Source organism: Leptopilina heterotoma, unplaced genomic scaffold (assembly GCF_015476425.1).
Source record: "Leptopilina heterotoma isolate Lh14 unplaced genomic scaffold, ASM1547642v1 Lhet_212, whole genome shotgun sequence".
In the NCBI taxonomy this organism is placed as follows: Eukaryota; Metazoa; Arthropoda; class Insecta; order Hymenoptera; family Figitidae; genus Leptopilina; species Leptopilina heterotoma.
In genome coordinates this window covers 1,419,814-1,438,895 of record NW_025110930.1, presented here as the reverse complement: position 1 = coordinate 1,438,895, position 19,082 = coordinate 1,419,814, and the positions used below count along the sequence as shown (strand labels likewise).

The window sequence follows — 19,082 nt, the reverse complement described above, 5'->3', positions numbered from 1 at the left end:
GTGTCATAAGTTTGTCTCATTCTACATTTTCTTACTTTTTCCAAAAACGAAAATGTAGAGTGAGATAAACTTATGTCAATGTCGTGAGAGAGAAAGAGAGAAAGATGAGAATGGGTTTTCCGATAGTCGTGTGACCGAACCCTTAGACTTTATTAGGCCAAATCGTAAACTCTCGTTAGATAGTAAAGTTCTTAAATATATCTTTATCATTTTTTATCTCAAGCGACCTGCGAAGATGTGATCGAATCTTAATAATAAAAACATACGTTCCTTTAATATTTTAATCAAGCAAAAAATTTGATTGGCTTTGAGTTTTGACAAACTCGGTAAAATAATGTAAAAAACTGAGTGTGTGTGAAATTTGTCTAATTTACTTTCCCAACCCTGCATGAACTGCGAATCTCACTTGAATATTTTGTTTCGTGTTCGATATTATAATCTGAAAAACAGTTTCTTGAGATTTTAGTTTTCTTCAATATGTTGAAACTATTGTTAAATTAGTGATTAATAAATTGCGGAACCAGAAATACGTGAAGCGAAAAGACCCATGATAATATTCCCCGAAAAGTGTTTATTCTGATTTCGGTCAGGATTCACTATATCCCTTTCCCATTCTCAATCCACATATAAAGTTTCACATGTTTTGCCCTTTATGCTCCTGCATACAAAATGTTTTGTTTATATTTTTATAAATGCACACAAGAGTGAATATATTCATTTAATCTAGTTACAATAAAGTGTTTGCTTGACCAATGTGGCCATTTATTCTTAAACCATATTAAACAAATAAATATTTTATTTCTCAACAACTCGGTTAAGTGTTGTCAATGTGCAAACAAGTTGACGTTTTCATTGAGTTGGTTTCGAAGTAGTTTCGAAAATTTGCATTATATTTACAATCGACATGATGAAGAGCGGAGCGTGCACAACTAAAAAGGAAAGCAAAATGCGAATTCGTCCTTTTGCCGTAAGTGTTTTCATTATCTATGCATTATCAAATATTTTATTTTGCCATTGTGTATAGTGATTTTCTCGGTCAAAAATTTTTTGCAGAAAAGTGGTCCAAAACATTGTACAAAGAATACAAACCCTTTGTTGGTTTTAGGAAATCATTTTGCAAACTGAATGATTTTCTAAATAATAAAACAACTGTACACAACGTTATTTGTAATTTTATTTTTATTTACAACAATGTAGATAATAACATCGTTAAAAACATCTCTATATTTTTTGTTTCGTAAATTTTAGACAATCAAAATTGCAAATCATTTTATTATTTTACAGTACAATATTAAACATAATTACATTTTTAACCATTTTTATTGCTATATTGTATTATATTTCATTATAATTACACCTTCGGTTAAAGTAATTTAAGAGAAAAGTTATTTTTACATCTTCATTGAAAAATGAAAAAATTTAATGACACTTTGTTATTAAAAAACTTTCGTTGGTATAGCAACTAAAAATTATGTTCCAAAAGAAACATAAGAAATTCAATTTTTTAACAACAGTTTTAACCATTTTTTTCTTACTTTTATAAAAATTTTTACAAAATTTAATGTTAAAAATATCTCAAACAACAATAGTAACAATTTATTCTTAAATTGTTATCGAAATTATATTTATGGAAAACTTTTATTTTTTTTCCATAACTACGTGTCGTAGTTTCTGGTACTGTAAAAAAATAAAACATAAATTACGTCATCTGTCAAGAAACTTTCTCTGACTATCGCAAAAACATTAAAAATTTTACTTATATTAATTTCTGGAGTCCTCATGTAAGAAAATTAGTTATGGAATCCCGTCAATTTATTGTATCTGATTTTCCAAGTACATCTGGAAATAGATTTGAATTAACTACCTCTGCAGGTTTAAATCGAATTGGCAATACAAATCCTTTAATGATCACCGAAACCCTTGTAAGGGTTATAAATGTTATTCTATTTTTTGCAAAATTAAATAAGTCTTTAAATAATATATTAATAAATAAAAATATTTGTTTTCTTTTTTATGTTTTAATTTTAGTTAAATTATACAAAGTGTATTTTTTATAGACTACTATGGATGAAAAGTATGTGGAAAATATCTGGGCATTATTGAAAAATGCAATTCAAGAAATACAGAAGAAGAACAACTCTGGACTCAGTTTTGAAGAACTTTATCGTAATGCTTATACAATGGTTCTTCATAAATATGGCGAACGACTTTACACTGGTTTGAAGGAAGTCGTAACACAACATTTGGAGAATAAAGTACGAGAAGATGTTCTTAAATCGCTTCACAACAATTTTCTGCAGACATTAAATCAAGCTTGGAATGATCATCAAACATCCATGGTTATGATTCGAGACATTTTAATGTATATGGATCGCGTTTATGTACAACAAAATAGTGTTGACAATGTTTACAATTTAGGTCTCATTATATTTCGTGACCAGGTAATTTTCTTTAATATAATTTTAATATTTAAAATAATGTAATTTTTGGTTTCTTATAAATTGAAATTTGAAATATTTTCCAGGTTGTACGATATGGATGTGTCAGAGACCATTTGCGAGAGACCTTACTGGATATGGTGGCTCGAGAACGTAGAGGAGAAGTCGTTGATCGTATAGCAATAAAAAATGCTTGTCAAATGTTAATGGTCCTTGGCATCAATAATCGTGTAGTCTACGAAGAAGATTTTGAAAGACCCTTTTTGCAGCAAAGCATAGATTTTTATCGAGTAAACATTTTCTTCTATAAATTTGCATTAGTATTTTAATTTCTAATATTCTACTACAATTAAGAAAGAATCCTTCCTCCAGGAGGAAGCAATATGAAGTTTTGATTTTAATTCTTAAATGTCAATGTATATTTTCAGATTGTCAATGTCTGTTTATTTTTCTAGATGGAATCGCAAAAGTTCTTAGCTGAGAATAGTGCATCAGTGTATATAAAGAAAGTCGAAGCGAGAATAAGTGAGGAATCAGACAGAGCTAAACATTATTTAGACGAATCAACTGAGCCTCGAATAGTTGAAGTTGTGGAGGACGAACTCATTAAAATTCACATGAAAACAATCGTAGAGGTAATTAAGAATTACATTTTTTCCATTATTTTATTAAATGATAGAAAATGTAAAATTCAAAAAGTAAATACTTTAATTTTTATGGAAAAATTTTTGTAGATGGAAAATAGTGGTGTAATTCACATGCTACAAAATCAAAAGATTGAGGATCTCAACAGTATGTATAAACTATTTTCTCGAGTTACCGATGGATTGCGGACAGTTTGCGATTGTGTTTCTCAATTTCTTCGAGAACGCGGTCGAACTTTGGTCCAAGAAGATCAAGAGTCGTCGACCAATGCGGTTTCGTTTGTGCAAAATTTGCTCACTCTAAAGGATGGATTCGAACATTTCCTCCACTATTCTTTCAACAACGACAAGCTCTTTAAACACATGATTGCGGCCGATTTTGAACACTTTTTAAATTTAAATCCTAAAAGTCCAGAATATCTTTCGCTTTTCATTGATGATAAATTAAAGAAAGGCGTCAAAGGCGTAAGTCTTTAATAATAGAAACTATTTTTTTAATAAACGAATTAAAAAATTAATAATATGGATTAAAAATACTTTTCTATATTGCAGATGACAGAACAAGAAATTGAAGGTATTCTCGACAAAACAATGGTTTTGTTTAGATTCTTGCAAGAGAAAGATGTATTTGAAAGATATTATAAACAACATCTAGCCAAGAGACTTTTACTCAACAAATCTGTGTCCGATGACAGTGAAAAGAATATGATATCTAAACTGAAGGTTTGTATTGTATTAAAAATATTCGTTATGTAATAGTTCTTATACGGGGTATTGCCAGACAAAATTTGATAAAAATCTAGTTCTGACAGAAACATGGGCTTTTAAAATCAAAGTGGATCTTTTCCTTGATATGAAAAAAATCTCCAAGTTGAACCTCTCGATGATTCTTCAGAGTCTATCATTCCTATTTGACTTTCATCCTGGAAAAAATATCCTTCTCCTGACCCATTTCTTCTATATCAGATTCATTGCAAAGTAAGTGTATGCTCTTTAAACCATGCTGAAAACGACTTCTTTTCAAATTCTAGTTTTTGATTCCCATTAAATACTAAATTCTTAATTAAGTTAGAGATGAGATCTTGTTAAATTTCTGTTAATTTTGTAATTTTAAATTTCATTGGGATATCTAATAATTTAAGGATGGTCTGCGATTGCGAGTGCCATGCGATAGCTGACATTAGTAGCACGGTCATCCGAAATTGGCATGGTTTAGTGAAGCTTGCACTTTTCTTTAAAATCAAAATATGTGACTTTGCGACTTGTAGCACAGCTATTGCAGGACTTCGCTGAAGTTAATTAATTAATTAATTTTTAAGTTTTAATAACAAGTTTTCTGTTTGTTTAGACTGAATGCGGATGTCAGTTCACATCCAAATTGGAAGGCATGTTCAAAGATATTACACTGAGTAACACTATTATGGATGAATTCAAGGAGCACGTCAATACATCTGGAGTAAGTTGTTTTTTAGTTTACCTACAAGTTTTCGATTCGTTTTTTATTCAAATATTTGTAAATTTATTATTATTATTTTTCAGACAAATTTACATGGTGTAGATTTAAGTGTCCGCGTTTTAACTACTGGCTTTTGGCCAACACATTCGGCTACTCCAAAATGTAGCATTCCTCAAGCGCCAAGAGATGCCTTTGACGCTTTTCGTCGTTTTTATCTAGCTAAACATAGTGGGCGTCAGTTAACTTTACAACCTCAACTAGGTAAACTATGTCCATTGACAATAATAATTTCAACAAAAAACAAATTCTCGAAAATTAATTTTGTCTTTTTCCTTTATAGGTTCTGCTGATCTAAATGCCATTTTTTACGGACAACAAAGAGAAGAAACGGGTGGAGTTGATGCACCCACATCGTCTTCTTCTGTGAATAGTGGAAGCAATACGAATAATCTATTGAGTCCGAAACCTAGTGGAAATGGAGGATTAAGAAAGCATATTATTCAAGTTTCAACTTATCAAATGTGTGTTCTGATGCTTTTCAATAACAGAGAAAAGCTAACTTACGAGGTTCGCTCGTCAATATTTTTAAATTTACATATCTAAATTGAATATTTTTATTCTTATTTTTTTTTCTATTTAATTTTTTTTTAACTTTTAGTAGTTTTAGTTACTATTATATTATTTATGAACTATTCGTTCTCTTAGGAAATTCAAAGTGAAACTGATATTCCGGAAAGAGATCTCGTACGAGCGCTCCAGTCTCTCGCAATGGGAAAAGCAACTCAACGGGTTTTGTTAAAATATCCACGAACCAAGGATATTGAACCAACTCATCAATTTGTTGTCAATGATAGTTTTACAAGTAAATTACACAGGTATAGTTCTGAAACTTGTTAAGATTAAAACATTAGGTATTTTAGTATTCTTTCAATTAATAATAAATTTATTATAGAGTAAAAATCCAGACAGTAGCGGCTAAAGGAGAATGTGAACCAGAACGCAAGGAAACGAGAAATAAAGTTGACGAGGACAGAAAGCACGAAATAGAAGCTGCCATCGTGAGAATTATGAAAGCGAGGAAACGTATGGCGGTAAGTATATTTCAGAGATTTCTCTTTAACCTATTTACCTCAAGAGTGAGAAATGAAATTTTTTTTCAGCACAACATTTTGGTAACCGAAGTAACACAACAGTTACGATCCCGATTTTTACCGTCACCGGTCATTATAAAGAAACGTATCGAAGGTCTGATTGAACGAGAATACCTTGCTCGAACGCAAGAAGACAGGTAATTTACTAAAAATATGAAGAATATTTAACTTTTAGTAATTAATTAATTAATTAATATTAAATTTTGTTTTTGTTTTCTTGCAGAAAAATTTACACGTACGTCGCTTAATCGCTTTAATCAACGGATTCTTACAAACGTGTAAGTGTTCTAAAAACAATGCGCCCCACATTTTTTGGTATTTGCATTTCCAATTATAGAACTTTATTGATCTCTGGTGATTGTTCACTTTCACTCAAAGGATTTAAGGATACTCATGTAACTATATTATTCCCAAGAAAAGAAAAGAGTAGATTATTGCAAAAATTAATATTTGCATTTGTTTTCTCTTTTTAAAAGATTGATTTTTTGATTTACTTCTGGACTCATAATTATTTTCAATAATCTAGACTTAAAATTCAAATCGACTTGAAATCATATCGTTTTTTACAATATTATTAATATTAGGAACAATTATTCTCGTCCTTTTTTATAATATTTGAATTCAAAATTTCATCATTCTTTTACAGTATTATTTAACTGAAATCAGATTTGTCTATTATGGCTTTTAGCTTAGCTCAATTTTTTAAACAACTCTGTTGAAGCTTGCAATTTTCAATTCACTATTGAAAAGAAGTAAAACATTATGTTCTTTCAGAAACTACCAAGTTTGGACTGAAATAACCCTGATTTACATCGTACGTAATTTTAATTTAAAAATTGTTGTCAAAAAAAAAATTATTTATAAAATTCAATTCAAAATATGTCACCAGTAATACACTTTGTATGCATCGTCTTTTAAAATTTTCTTCTTGTTCGCTTTTTTTATTTTTACTACTATGAATTTTAAATTGCAAAAAAAAGTATATAAAATAATTCTGGATGTTCATAATCCATAACTCGAAGAAAATTGAGCTAAAGATGGATGTTGTAAGATAAACGAAGAGTATTAGAAAATAAATTAATTGATAAAAAATATATAAAACGTCAGCAGCATCAAATCTGTTTCTTCGATCATAAAATCAATAGTCAGTTATTGATAGCCAGTTGGAAAATTTTCATTTTTTTCGTATATCATAATTTATTATATATTATATAGTTTATTCGAAACAGTGTGGTGTAAAATGAAACATGTCAAATTTATACGTGTTGACTTACAGACTATCAAGAACTATTTAAATCTCGAAATGCATCGGTAAATATGTTATTTATTGATATATTACGACTGCCAAATAAGAAAAATTAATATTAAAATTGATATATTGTGTAGTGTTCGCGAGTAAGGTGTATAAATATAGAAAGGTTTACCTATTATAGCCAATTATTTGAAAATTCAATAGAAATAGATTTAAGTTACATTTTTGAAACTATATATATATAGTTTGAAATAATAAACTTATCATAATAAAAAAAAAGTGGATTTGTATTGAAATCCCTATATCTAAATTAGTTAAGGTCAAACTTTCTCGGTTATCAATTTTCTGACACAACATCTTTTTCTTAAATTACTTTATAAACGCATCTGTGAAATTATCTTATTTATCTAAGTTATCTAACCTAGAAGTTTTTTTTTGAAAAAGGCAGTGTGAAACAAAAAAAAGCTCAATAGTGTCATTGTTAAAATCGTTAAAATAATTACTCTCAAATATTCGTTTAATTAACTTTATTTCTGGTTTTAAGAATTGTACACGATTCTTATAAAAAGTACAAATTCCAAGGTTAAATCAAATCATGTTATATATAGCTAAATCTAAATGATATTCATCGTTTCTTTTTTAATTAATTTTTTATTCACAGATTCTTGACACAATACTTTATCTCTAATAAAATTTGATAAACTCAATCTATTTGTTGTTCTAAAAATATAACTATTAAAAATTTTTGTTGAAATTTTTTTATTTTGTTGTACATATTATTGTTATTTAAGTCAATGACCTAAAAAGAGCGGAAGAGAGGTTAGAAAAGTCAAGATTGATCGAAGAAGAACTGTTGTAGTTGTAGTTGCATTTGTGTTGGAGGTGAAAGTACACCGTAAAGTACACGTTGTCTGAAGTTGCCAACCACTGACATGTCTGTGCCCCACCTTTTTTTTCGAGTGAATACGGGTTTGTCGAGAAGTGCACCTCTTCTACAATTTGTTAATAGCACTGTCACTTTAGCAACGCAGACAAGTTTTCAGCCGCCCGTCAACAATTATAATTCATATTTTCCATCACAAGAATATTCATTTGTTAGAAATTTTAGTACTTCTACTGCAATGGCAAAAATAAAGGTGAGCATTATAAATGTTATAAAAACAAATATTTGCAAAACATATAAATTTATTGCTAATAAAGTCTAATCAATTTTTAAGGAAAAAAAAATTTATTTCTGAAAGAATTACCGGTAACTTTTAATTAATTTATTTATTGAATTCAATTATTTCTTTTTCGGAATAATTAGTAACACTAATTAATTTTCATAAATTTTAATTTACTTTTTCTAATCTAATCTTTATATTCTAAATTAGTTGAACTTTCGCATAACACAGAAGAAAAAATAATTAAGTTCAAAGTTCAAGTTTAAATTTTTTTTATATTTATGTAATTTATAATATTTTCTATGTTAATAAATGCAATTTATAGGCAATTGATTTTCAGGAAATTAAAATTTTTTAATTCAATTTATATACCTAGTTCTACCTATAAAATGTTTAAAAGGTTTAAAATATACAAATTTTTTGTTTAATGTTAATTTCTTTCAATTGTTTTTAAATTTATGAGAGTTTAAAGAAATGTTTAAACTACGAAAGAAATTTATTAATGCAGTTTATTTGAATTAAGTTAAAGTAATTTATTTCTTAAATACAAGGTATAAAATAATATTTATCTTTTATGAATATTTAAGTGATGTCAATCTAATAACTAGATATAATTATTGTTTTTTAATTTGTAACTTAATGGAAAAAGTTATTTTATTAAATAAAAATTGTTTTTCGTATACACATTGAAGTAGTTAATCAGCTATTGCCTAAGAAAAAAATTGCATATCGTGACAATTTCTATCTTATCACAAACCGCATAATGATGTGATTAAGGTTGCCAAATAAAAATTTAGTTTCATTCATGATAAGCTTATGATTATTATTATAATAATAAAATTTAAAAATTTATTGAAAAATATTTAAATTCAATATACTTAATTTCTTCTATTCCATTCCCTCAGTCATTCAAGGTTAACTAACAGTAAATATTTTTTGTTATGACCTCTGTTTAGAATACAGTAAATATAGAAACTAGAATATTACAGAAAAATATTTATCTACGTATGTATATAAAATTAAATTGTAATTAATTTTTTTTTATTTTTAGGCTGGTCCCGTTGTTGATATTTTGGGAGATGAGATGACCAGAATTATTTGGGACTCCATTAAGGAGAAATTAATCCTTCCTTACTTGGACATCGAACTTCATACGTACGACTTAGGAATAGAACATCGTGATAAAACTGACGATAAGGTGACCGTAGAATGCGCCGATGCAATAAAAAAATACAACGTCGGTATCAAGTGTGCCACCATAACACCTGACGAAAACAGAGTTGTAGAATTCAAACTTAAGCAAATGTGGAAGAGTCCAAATGGAACGATCAGAAATATTCTCGGTGGTACCGTATTCCGTGAGGCAATTATTTGCAAAAATATTCCCAGACTAGTCACTGGTTGGAATGATCCGATTATTATTGGAAGGCACGCTCATGGAGATCAGTACAAGGCGACCGATTTTCTCGTACCTGGTCCGGGAAAATTGCAAATTACCTGGACTGGTGAGAATGGACAAAAAATCGAACACCTTGTTTACGATTTCAAGTCGTCGGGTATTGCTCAAGCCATGTACAATACTGACGAGAGTATTAGAGACTTTGCTCGCAGTTCCTTAGAGTACGCTTTAGCGAGAAAGTATCCTCTCTATCTTTCTACAAAGAACACTATTCTCAAAAAGTACGATGGTAGATTCAAGGACATTTTCCAGGAAATTTATGATAAAAACTACAAATCAAAATACGAAGCTGAGAATATCTGGTAAGATACTTAATTATTTTTGAAAGAACAATTTTTAACAATTGTTTTCCTTTTTTTATAATTGAAACTTTTGATTGAACTTTTTGTTATTATTTCAAGGTACGAACATCGATTAATTGACGACATGGTGGCTTACGCAATGAAATCAAACGGTGGATTTGTCTGGGCCTGTAAAAATTACGACGGAGATGTTCAATCAGACTCTGTAGCTCAAGGTTATGGATCTTTGGGTCTCATGACCTCAGTTTTGGTCTGTCCCGATGGTCGCACGGTGGAGGCTGAAGCTGCTCATGGAACGGTGACTCGTCACTATCGTCAGCATCAACAAGGAAAGGAAACTTCCACAAATCCAATTGCTTCAATCTTTGCTTGGACGAGAGGTTTGCTCCATAGAGCAAAACTCGATAACAATGATAAATTGAAGCATTTTGCCGAAACTTTGGAGAAGGTTTGCGTCGACACAATCGAATCTGGCAGTATGACGAAAGATCTTGCAATTTGTATCAAGGGAATGAATGGAGTTAAGAGATCTGATTATTTGGAAACTTTTGAATTTATGGACAAATTGGCAGAAAATTTGAAGAAAAGCCTCAAAGCATGACTTCATAACATTCCAACTTCATCAATACAGTCTAAATATTGATAATTTTTTATGGACGCAATAACTTTTCGTATAATTGTAATAATACTGACTATAAAAAGAGAAATACGTATATTTTTTAATTATTAGAATTTACTAAAGAAAACAAAATTATAAAATTAGAGACTTTATGTTCGAAATTTAGTAAATTTTTAAAATACACAAGTGATAATGGAGCTTTTGTATAAAATTTGTCCTTATATTTTATAAATATATTTTAAAACTCTTTTAATTTTATGTATTTTTGTTTTATTGATTATCATTATTTTTCAATTGAATATTTTAATTGTTAAACAGTATACCTTTAATATATACTCAACGTTCTTTTAACTTTTGGTTTGGTTTCGGTTATTTCTTTTAATTTAAAATGATTAGAAATTTTTCAATTTTTCAAATATAAAAGATTAATCTTTGTTCACAATGGACTCTTTATGTTCATATCTCTTTTAGGCTATGTCCACAATAGTCTCTTTATGTCGTTCGACCCTAAAGATGCAATCACATGTGAGCCAAAAACAAAAATTTATGAGTGCAAGAAAGATAGACTCATGATTTCATCTCAATAATTTTTAGTTTATGCATTGCGCATCTTTCTGAATTCTGACAGTGCATTTTGTTCGCGTTGAAAAAACAGTTGTGTTCGTTGTGAATTTGTGATACACATGTTTCCTACTGCATCTTTATCTCCTTTTCATTTTGTTTTTCTGCAAATTCTCTAATATTTAAGTTTACCATAAATAAAATAATAAATACTTTTTTAAAATGAGTTCTAAAGAAGACTGGGATGTGGAACAACATAAACAAGAGCATGAATGCGAAGAACACTGGGAGTTAAGACGAAAATTCCTTCTCGCTCATAAAGACAGATTTCCTGAGGATGAATTAGTTTGTTTAGCTCAAGTTTTTACAAATGTAGAATTTTTAGGATGCCGGTAAGTTTTATCTTTGGCCTACTTAACAGGAATTTATTTCATTTGTTTACCTTGTTTACTAACGTGTACTTTAAATTCTGTGTACCCTAACCTTAAAATATAAGGCAGTTTGATAAGTGATAACAATTTTTACAACTAGCTATCCACAAGAAACAATGGATCTGATATCAGAATTATCGCTCGATGTCGCAGAAGACTACAGAGAGAAACAAAAAACGAAACTTCAGAGAACCTTTGTCAAAGCTTCGGACGCCGCTAGTTCCAAAGCTAAAGGTACTTTGAAAAATTGTGAGTTTACAACTTTAAATGCCTTCGAAAGAAGTAAAAATCATTTATTTTTACTAAGCCATATTTATTTTTTATTTACTATAAAAATTTTCAGGACAAAGACCTAATGATCACGTACAAATTAGCAGTAAGACGGAACATAATTCTCCCAAACCGGAACAAGATGATGGTGACCAAGTCCCTTGCAAACGAGCAAAATTTGATGATCGTAAAAGTAATATTACACCTCCCTTTGGAAACCTTGTTTTATTTGAATATCCAGACGATGCACCACAAAGTATCATATCCAGAGCAGTCACTGCACGAGGAGGAACTTTAGATATCAAATTTGACAAAAATAATACAGAAATAAGGTTTGATTCATTTCCATTTCCAAAATTATTTATTCAAGGCACTTTTCCTATGTGACGGCCGAAATTTCAGGCTTTTTTCAGGAATTTTTTTTCACAGAAAATAAAATATAATTTTATAACTTATTTTACATGTTATAATATTGGTTTCTAAAAATATACAAAAAAAATTTTTTAGTGATTTTTCAAATCATTTAATAATTATTTTTATGAGTCAAAGGTGACTCCTTTGAAAATGCACGGGTTAACGGTCGCAACGATAACTTTCTTCAGTATTGTCTGAAATAAAAAAATCAAACGTAGTTTTACTCAGTAGGCTTACTGTTATCGTGTGAACCTCAATAAACAATTTATCTTAATAAATAACAAAATGGCGGACTGTTAAATAAAAAAATTTCAAAAATCGCTTGTTTTTTGTAAGTAATTGTTTAAAAAAAATAGGAAAATGTTTATGTAAAATCATGATCGAGGTTCACACGATAGCCACTTATGTGTAGAATAATGCCTCCAAATTGCAGACCGATCGGTTAAATAGATTTTGAGTAATCCTTGGCACCAGTTAGAAAAATGTGGTTTTGAGAAAAACGCGTTTAAAGTTTTGGTGCTATAGCTCGCGCCCGTGCACTGTTTAATTCTACGCGCTGTAACTTTGTTAGTTTTTCAAATATCTGTCTAAAACTTTTACACGATATTTCTACGATATTGTACTTTCGAAACATGCAAAAAAAAATCGATTTTTTCAAACCGTCACATAGGAAAAGTGCCTTAAAAAAATTAAAAGAAAATTGTTATTTATTTATAAAAATTTATTCCAGCAAATGCACTATGTATGTAAATTCGAAAAAGCTGTCAGAAGGTTCAGGCCAAAATCAAAAGTTGGCAAAGAAAGAAGCTGCATCTTCTGGTTTGCAAGTTTTAATGAAGTATTATTACACTATAAAAGTAAAGAAGGCAGTGAAAAAGGAATCAGTAACAAGTAACGAACTGAGAGGTGCAGAAGGGAATACTTCTTCAGAATTAACTGAGGATAATATAGGACAAAAATTAATGAAATTAATGGGATGGTCGGGAGGCGGACTTGGAAAAAAGGAACAAGGAATTAAGGAACCTGTCACGTAAGTTTCAATTTTATTACATAACACAGGGCTCGAACTAGGTCCGTAAAATTGCTTCAAGTCCGTAAAAGTCCGTTTTTTTTAAAAAAGATCCGTAAAGTCCGTATTTTTAAATACTTTCACTGGCTCGAGCCCTGCATACAATTACTACTAAAAAATTAAATTTTTAACATTTAAAAAAAGTAAACAAAACTTTTGAATGCAGAGTGAAACAGCAACTGAGTAAAAGTGGTTTGGGTTTGCATCCAGATAGTTCTAATTTAAAAGTCCTCAAGAAAAAATGTTATGAAGTACTACGTGATTATATGAAAGGTGACATGAGAGAAGATTTAGTATTGTCATCTGATTTTACTAATGAAGAACGAGCCATTGTTCATCAGTAAGTAATATTTAATTCAAAATATTACACATAAATATTAAACTATAGAAATAATATTTAACTAACTTTAATTACTTTAGAGTTGCGAAGCAAATGGGATTAAAGTCACAGAGTCACGGACCAAAAACACAAAGAACTTTAGTCATTTCTAGGAAAATAGATCCAAAGGAACTGGTGGGAGAATTGCAAGAAATCGGTGGTTCAACGGATAAATATGAGCTTATAAGTCCTACGGATGATATGTACGTGTTCAATTAATTTTCTTTTCTTAGTTTATTTTAATTTTAAAATAAAAGTTATTAAAATTTTTATTATGCTAATATAAAAGATTCCAAAATGTAAGATTGTACATAATTTTTACAATTTTTATTACATATAATTTGCATAAAATAAAACTATAATTAAGCTAATAAATATCAGTTATGATTCATTAAAAACATTTGCCGTAAATCATTTTTTTTTTATTGATTATTCGAATCAATTAAATTGACTATTTAAATCAACATATATTTAAAATATTAAAATAATACAATAATCGTAAACCTAATTAATTCTAATCTTGTACAGCTACATGAAACAATGTTTTAATGTTTTAACTCAATTCGAAAGCTCTAAGATATAAATTTGTTATACATATTTCTTGTAAACTTTTTCGTTTATATTATTACATTTTTTTATGCTTCAGTTATAAAAGTTTAACCAATGATGACTAAAACTTTTATGATTTTTCTTTAAATACATTAAATGAACGAGTAATTAGAAATTAAATCAATACTCACAAAAATAAATTTAACAATATTCTGGGGAATGGAAATTTTTTAAATGATCACAATCTAATTACATCTATAGACTATTCAGTTCTTGGAATGTTTTAATCTTGTACACTGATATAAATATCGCTCAAGGCACAAGAGCTTCTAGTTCCGAATAGATACCTACATAATATATACTTTATTGTCTTCACAAATAATGAAGCTATTCTTAATAAAAAACAGAAAAAAAAATAGTTTAACATAACAAGCATTTAGAAATCAGATAATATCTTTAATACCGTATTGGTAGTAAAAAATTCTATTTAATTTTGTAATAAAAATTTTCGAGTTCTTTTTCATGCATTAAAATATTCACAAGTGTGACGAAAGAACAACTGGCCCATGAATATGTTTTCCTTTCGACATTTTTTCTAAATTTTCACCTGCATAAGATAAAAGAGGAGAGATTTCAACGTCACCATTAACAGAAAGTGCGCCAGCATTTATAAGCCATTTTTTCTGCAATGACATCAAGTCTTTGCGAACTGTCGATGGACAGTCAAATCCAGCGACATCTGGATTTTTTAACGCACTGAATTCACATTCGCGAATTGTTTCCCAAACCGCGAAATTTTTGGCAAACTTGAAAACATCAAAGACAAATTTTTCAACCTTGATTCCATTTGGAGAAGTGGGAATAACTTTTATTCCTTTCTCATTAACGTAGGGAATTTTCTTCTTTGCAACATGAAGATCAAGTTCTCCTTCGTGTTCATTTCCAACGGCACAAAGGAAATCTAGAGTGAAATAATGATTACAAATATTGCCCGCGTTAAATACTAATTCCCCGTCATTGTTCCTCAACTCAGCCGTTGTTGATGTAATTTCACTGTATTCAACAACTCGATATTGTCCTTCAACCTGTGAATTAAAAAATTATCTTTAATTCTTCTCGTTCTTTATTTTTTTCTCATATTTTTTATTGTATTTCAACTACCTGACAAACAACTCCCACTGCTTCGTTTGGCGAGCGTTTTGGTACCACTTTGACTCCACAATCGGCAGATCTCGATAAACAAAATCCGAGAAAGACTGGATCAGCCACTTTTACAAGGATATTGTCGACCGAAAACACATGCACACTATTTATACCGCGCTTAGTCATGTTTTCCAATATTCCTTGCATTTTTAGAGCTCGATAAAGTCCCCCATTTCCATCCGGAGCTTTCGATATGTGATATTTTTCATCAAGAATTATTTTACCATCGAAAGTGAAACAGGGTAACATTTCTTGTTTAAAGGCTCTTATGTTTTCCTTCTTTAAACCGAAATAATCGTTTTTCTCGAAATATACCAAAGTTGTTTCGTGAGTTGCTTCACTGGTCATTATGTACCTGAAATTATGGCATAATTTTCTGGGTATTAAGTATATTACAATTTTTCGAGACAGATGTTTTCCAGGGTTGCCACAGGTCAGGCAATACAGAGAAAAGTCAAGGAAATCAGGGAAACGTCAGGGATTTTTATCAAAGTACTGGAAAAAATTTTATTTGCAAAATTGAATTTTAGAGAAGTTACAAATGTTTGCGGAAATTCAATTATGTTCAAAAATTTTAGAAAATTCTCATCAAAATTTCAATTATCTTGAAAAATTTATTTATTTATTTATTTATTTATTACAAGTTTAACGGGTTATAAATTGGTTATTATTAAAAATAATAAAATTCTTCTACAAAATTCAATTATTTCCATAATTAATAAAAATTTCACAAGAATTCAACTATTTACAAATTTTTTATAAATTTTTTCGCAATAATTTTATTATTTTTCATAAAGAATAATATTTTTTACAAAGATTCAATTATTTTCATGATTAATAAAATTCATCATAGAATTTCAATTATTATTTTTAATACAATTTTTATCGAATTCCTCGAAAAATGTAATCATTCTTGAAAATTTTATTAAATAATCGAAAAAATTTGATTATTTAAAAATTTGTTGATAAAATTCTTTATGAGAATTCAATTTGGAGAAACATTCATTTGTTCAATAATTTTTTCATTCTTGTATTTAAATAATTGAATTCTCGTAGAATTCAGATAATAATTGAATATTAAAAGCATTATAGCTTGAATTTTCAGAAATAATTGTATTTTGAAAAAGTTTAATTGAATTTTTTTTTAAATTCTTTAAATTTTTTATTTTCTAAATATTTAATTGAAGAATTTCCGAATAATCAAAATTTCGTAAAATTAAATTGTATGTAAATGGATTGGAAAATTCTCTAGGAACTTTTACAAAAATCTATAAATAATTTAATTCTTGCAACAAATTTTATTACATTTTTTAAAAATAATTATAAATTCTTTTGAGAAATTTTATTAAAATAGTAGATTTTGGAAATATTATAATTTCAGCGAAGAATTTCATTATTTGTGAAATGTAATTGAATTCTTGCAGAAAATGTTTGAAAATAATTACATTTTTCAAGAAATTCATTTAAAATTGTATTCAAAATAATTTAAATCCTATAGGAAGAATTTTATTATTTATGATAATAATTGAATTCTTACAACGAATTTTATTAGGTACATTTTCTTAAAATAATTGAATTGATGTGAAAAATTATATTATTTAGAAAAATAATTGAATTCTTGTGAAGGATTTTATTAAAATTTTTGTAAATAATTTAATATTTTGTTAGATTCGAATAATAATTTTACAATTAGAGAAATTCATAAATAAATGTTATAGAACCTTTTTTTTAGTATCTAATCATTTTGAGAGTGATTCAGAATATTGAAATTTATTATAAAATTTATTTTATCTATTTATTATTATTAATTATAAAATATTTTATTCTTTAGAGTCAGGGAGAAAGTCAAAATTTTGTCTGGAAATCAGGGAAATAGAAAATAATTTTTTTGTAACAACCCTGTTCTCATATTTAATTTAGAAATGAAGCTATTAATAAAGTGCTTTTTTTTGTATTAAAAAATATATAAACCCACTTCAAGTCAATGATAATAGAAACAAAGCTTAATAAAATTGATAAGACAAACAAGTTTTTATGTTACCATCACATTTAATAAAATTTAAAATTATTTTAGAATGTTATGAAATATAAGAGAAAGTTAAAGTTATATACAATGATTTTCGTCTTATTCTGGCTCGATCGTAAATTTCCATATGTTTTCATAATTAATAATCATTTTATAACCAGAATTTTATTTATATTCATATGAAATAGACTCTGATAAATTTTTCATTTTGATAATAAAAATTGACATCATTTATTTTGATTTGATCTTGACATTTAAAGGAACTTGGGAATAAAATTTTCTATTGGAATAAAAAGACGAGACAAACGGTGAATAAATTGTAAATAATAATTTTCGCGTACCATGTAATTTGACCATGTTTTTTGAACTTTTCTTCTGCTAGTTCTTGCAGTTTTCGGATTCTCAAGGCTTGCAAACGAAATAAAGTGCTGTGTGAGGGAAGTCCAACATCGTACATTCCCTTGGGATAGTTGACACCAAGTCGAGTACCTTGACCTCCAGCTAATAAAAGTATAGCGACTCGCCCTTCGGAAATTTCCTTCAATCCTGTCAATTCGTATTGTTCTAATTTTTCTTCTGTCGACGAATAAATAGATTCGAAAATATTTTCCGGAATTGGTTGTATTTTAGAATCTAAACTCTCTCGATTCGCCTTAATGGAAATTAAAGATTTTGCAAAATAAGACGTGACCTCCTGAAGGTCCAATTCTAAAATATCCTTAAAAAGCGTGGATTTCTCCTGATCGGAAATTTTATCCCAAAACCGGAGTAAATGCACTTGATTAAATTTCTCAAGTTTTTCTTTTAAACAGTTCACTTCCATGATATAAAATTAATGTTTGAATCACAGAATAAAAGTTATATCTGTATTGATTGTTATCTGAATTTATCTATATCAATTTCCGCAAAGTCGAAGGAATCTTCACGATTCGCAGTAACCGACGAGAATGCTGATATTACTGATTGTGATGGTTTGACCAAGACACGTTGACATTTCCACTGAAAGGATAGTAGTGGTCCCCTCTCACCTTTACAATCACTTTCACATTTCTAAGCAAAACTGGTTTCTCATTTTCTTTTTCTTTTACAATCACCGTTTCTCTGGCCCCCTCCATATTTTTATTAAATTCAGTATTAATTTTATTCTTTTTTTTTAAATCACCTTCAAAGTGAGGTTATATTCTTATCGGCGAGGCATATAGAGGCTTAAAAGTCGCTGGATTTAACGATTAGAGATCACGGCGTGAAAAACTCCATTCTCGTTGAATTTTCTTATATTTACTTTGATATCTTACAGGATTTATTTAAAGGAAGAATTAAACAACTGCAGTACTTTATTGCTCCAATATGACATTTTCGTACATTATTACACTTTGATAATATTGGTATACATCCATATGTGTACTCTATATACAACATGAGGGTGTGATGTGCGTGCGATGAAATGTCAGAACAATGCCGGGTAATTTCAAATAGTTTAGACATATTTCAAAGTTCAAATATTTAATTCACTAGGTATTTGCTGAAATTACATTTTTTATTTTTATTTTTTTTTAAACTCATTTTTATCCTTTGAACAATATTATTAGTTTTCAACATTAGAATTATTTTATTATTTTATACAAAGATTCATTATTCTTTTTAAATAATTTCCCCTAATTATTAAAATCTTTATAACTTACCTCATTTTTACCCC

At 28.6% G+C, this 19,082-nt stretch overlaps 4 protein-coding genes across 5 annotated transcripts; 3 read left to right on the top strand and 1 right to left on the bottom strand.

Moving 5' to 3' along the window:
• Window positions 1-383: 383 nt before the first annotated feature.
• LOC122501639 (cullin-3) lies at window positions 384-7,220 on the top strand. Of its 2 annotated transcripts, XM_043611255.1 has the most exons (14): window positions 384-967; window positions 2,058-2,441; window positions 2,525-2,728; window positions 2,894-3,073; window positions 3,173-3,547; window positions 3,635-3,805; window positions 4,431-4,538; window positions 4,622-4,799; window positions 4,879-5,105; window positions 5,244-5,413; window positions 5,491-5,629; window positions 5,699-5,826; window positions 5,913-5,967; window positions 6,464-7,220. In XM_043611255.1, exons 1-13 carry the CDS (start codon window positions 905-907, stop codon window positions 5,935-5,937), a joined length of 2,352 nt encoding a protein of 783 aa, XP_043467190.1. In that variant the 5' UTR covers window positions 384-904; the 3' UTR covers window positions 5,938-5,967; window positions 6,464-7,220. The 2 variants fall into 2 exon arrangements, with proteins under 2 accessions (XP_043467190.1, XP_043467188.1); XM_043611253.1 differs by having other exon boundaries at window positions 5,913-7,220.
• A 411-nt stretch (window positions 7,221-7,631) lies between these two features.
• Window positions 7,632-10,580, top strand: LOC122501640 (isocitrate dehydrogenase [NADP] cytoplasmic). The gene is made up of 3 exons (XM_043611256.1): window positions 7,632-8,077; window positions 9,156-9,865; window positions 9,965-10,580. The coding sequence occupies exons 1-3, from the start codon at window positions 7,874-7,876 to the stop codon at window positions 10,464-10,466; spliced, it is 1,416 nt and encodes a 471-aa protein (XP_043467191.1). The 5' UTR covers window positions 7,632-7,873; the 3' UTR covers window positions 10,467-10,580.
• A 519-nt stretch (window positions 10,581-11,099) lies between these two features.
• LOC122501638 (NF-kappa-B-repressing factor) lies at window positions 11,100-13,878 on the top strand. The gene is made up of 6 exons (XM_043611252.1): window positions 11,100-11,437; window positions 11,577-11,710; window positions 11,820-12,078; window positions 12,891-13,190; window positions 13,396-13,569; window positions 13,650-13,878. Exons 1-6 carry the CDS (start codon window positions 11,268-11,270, stop codon window positions 13,825-13,827), a joined length of 1,215 nt encoding a protein of 404 aa, XP_043467187.1. The 5' UTR covers window positions 11,100-11,267; the 3' UTR covers window positions 13,828-13,878.
• A 528-nt stretch (window positions 13,879-14,406) lies between these two features.
• Window positions 14,407-18,979, bottom strand: LOC122501637 (UDP-N-acetylhexosamine pyrophosphorylase). Its single transcript, XM_043611251.1, has 3 exons — window positions 17,728-18,979; window positions 15,319-15,715; window positions 14,407-15,242 (listed from the first exon to the last, which is right to left on the bottom strand). The coding sequence occupies exons 1-3, from the start codon at window positions 18,207-18,209 to the stop codon at window positions 14,694-14,696; spliced, it is 1,428 nt and encodes a 475-aa protein (XP_043467186.1). The 5' UTR covers window positions 18,210-18,979; the 3' UTR covers window positions 14,407-14,693.
• Window positions 18,980-19,082: the final 103 nt, after the last annotated feature.

What these genes read in the sequence shown, in the direction of transcription:
- LOC122501639 (XM_043611255.1), top strand. Translation starts at nt 905, where the DNA reads ATGATGAAGAGCGGAGCGTGCACAACTAAAAAGGAAAGCAAAATGCGA. An exon ending in TGCGAATTCGTCCTTTTGCC is followed by an intron (nt 968 to 2,057) that starts GTAAGTGTTTTC and finishes TATTTTTTATAG; the next exon opens with ACTACTATGGATGAAAAGTA. An exon ending in GAGAAAAGCTAACTTACGAG is followed by an intron (nt 5,106 to 5,243) that starts GTTCGCTCGTCA and finishes TCGTTCTCTTAG; the next exon opens with GAAATTCAAAGTGAAACTGA.
- LOC122501640 (XM_043611256.1), top strand. Translation starts at nt 7,874, where the DNA reads ATGTCTGTGCCCCACCTTTTTTTTCGAGTGAATACGGGTTTGTCGAGA. An exon ending in CTGCAATGGCAAAAATAAAG is followed by an intron (nt 8,078 to 9,155) that starts GTGAGCATTATA and finishes TTTTATTTTTAG; the next exon opens with GCTGGTCCCGTTGTTGATAT. An exon ending in TACGAAGCTGAGAATATCTG is followed by an intron (nt 9,866 to 9,964) that starts GTAAGATACTTA and finishes TATTATTTCAAG; the next exon opens with GTACGAACATCGATTAATTG.
- LOC122501638 (XM_043611252.1), top strand. Translation starts at nt 11,268, where the DNA reads ATGAGTTCTAAAGAAGACTGGGATGTGGAACAACATAAACAAGAGCAT. An exon ending in AAAAATAATACAGAAATAAG is followed by an intron (nt 12,079 to 12,890) that starts GTTTGATTCATT and finishes AATTTATTCCAG; the next exon opens with CAAATGCACTATGTATGTAA. An exon ending in GAACGAGCCATTGTTCATCA is followed by an intron (nt 13,570 to 13,649) that starts GTAAGTAATATT and finishes TAATTACTTTAG; the next exon opens with AGTTGCGAAGCAAATGGGAT.
- LOC122501637 (XM_043611251.1), bottom strand. Translation starts at nt 18,209, where the DNA reads ATGGAAGTGAACTGTTTAAAAGAAAAACTTGAGAAATTTAATCAAGTG. An exon ending in AAACATGGTCAAATTACATG is followed by an intron (nt 15,716 to 17,727) that starts GTACGCGAAAAT and finishes CCATAATTTCAG; the next exon opens with GTACATAATGACCAGTGAAG. An exon ending in CAGTGGGAGTTGTTTGTCAG is followed by an intron (nt 15,243 to 15,318) that starts GTAGTTGAAATA and finishes TTTAATTCACAG; the next exon opens with GTTGAAGGACAATATCGAGT.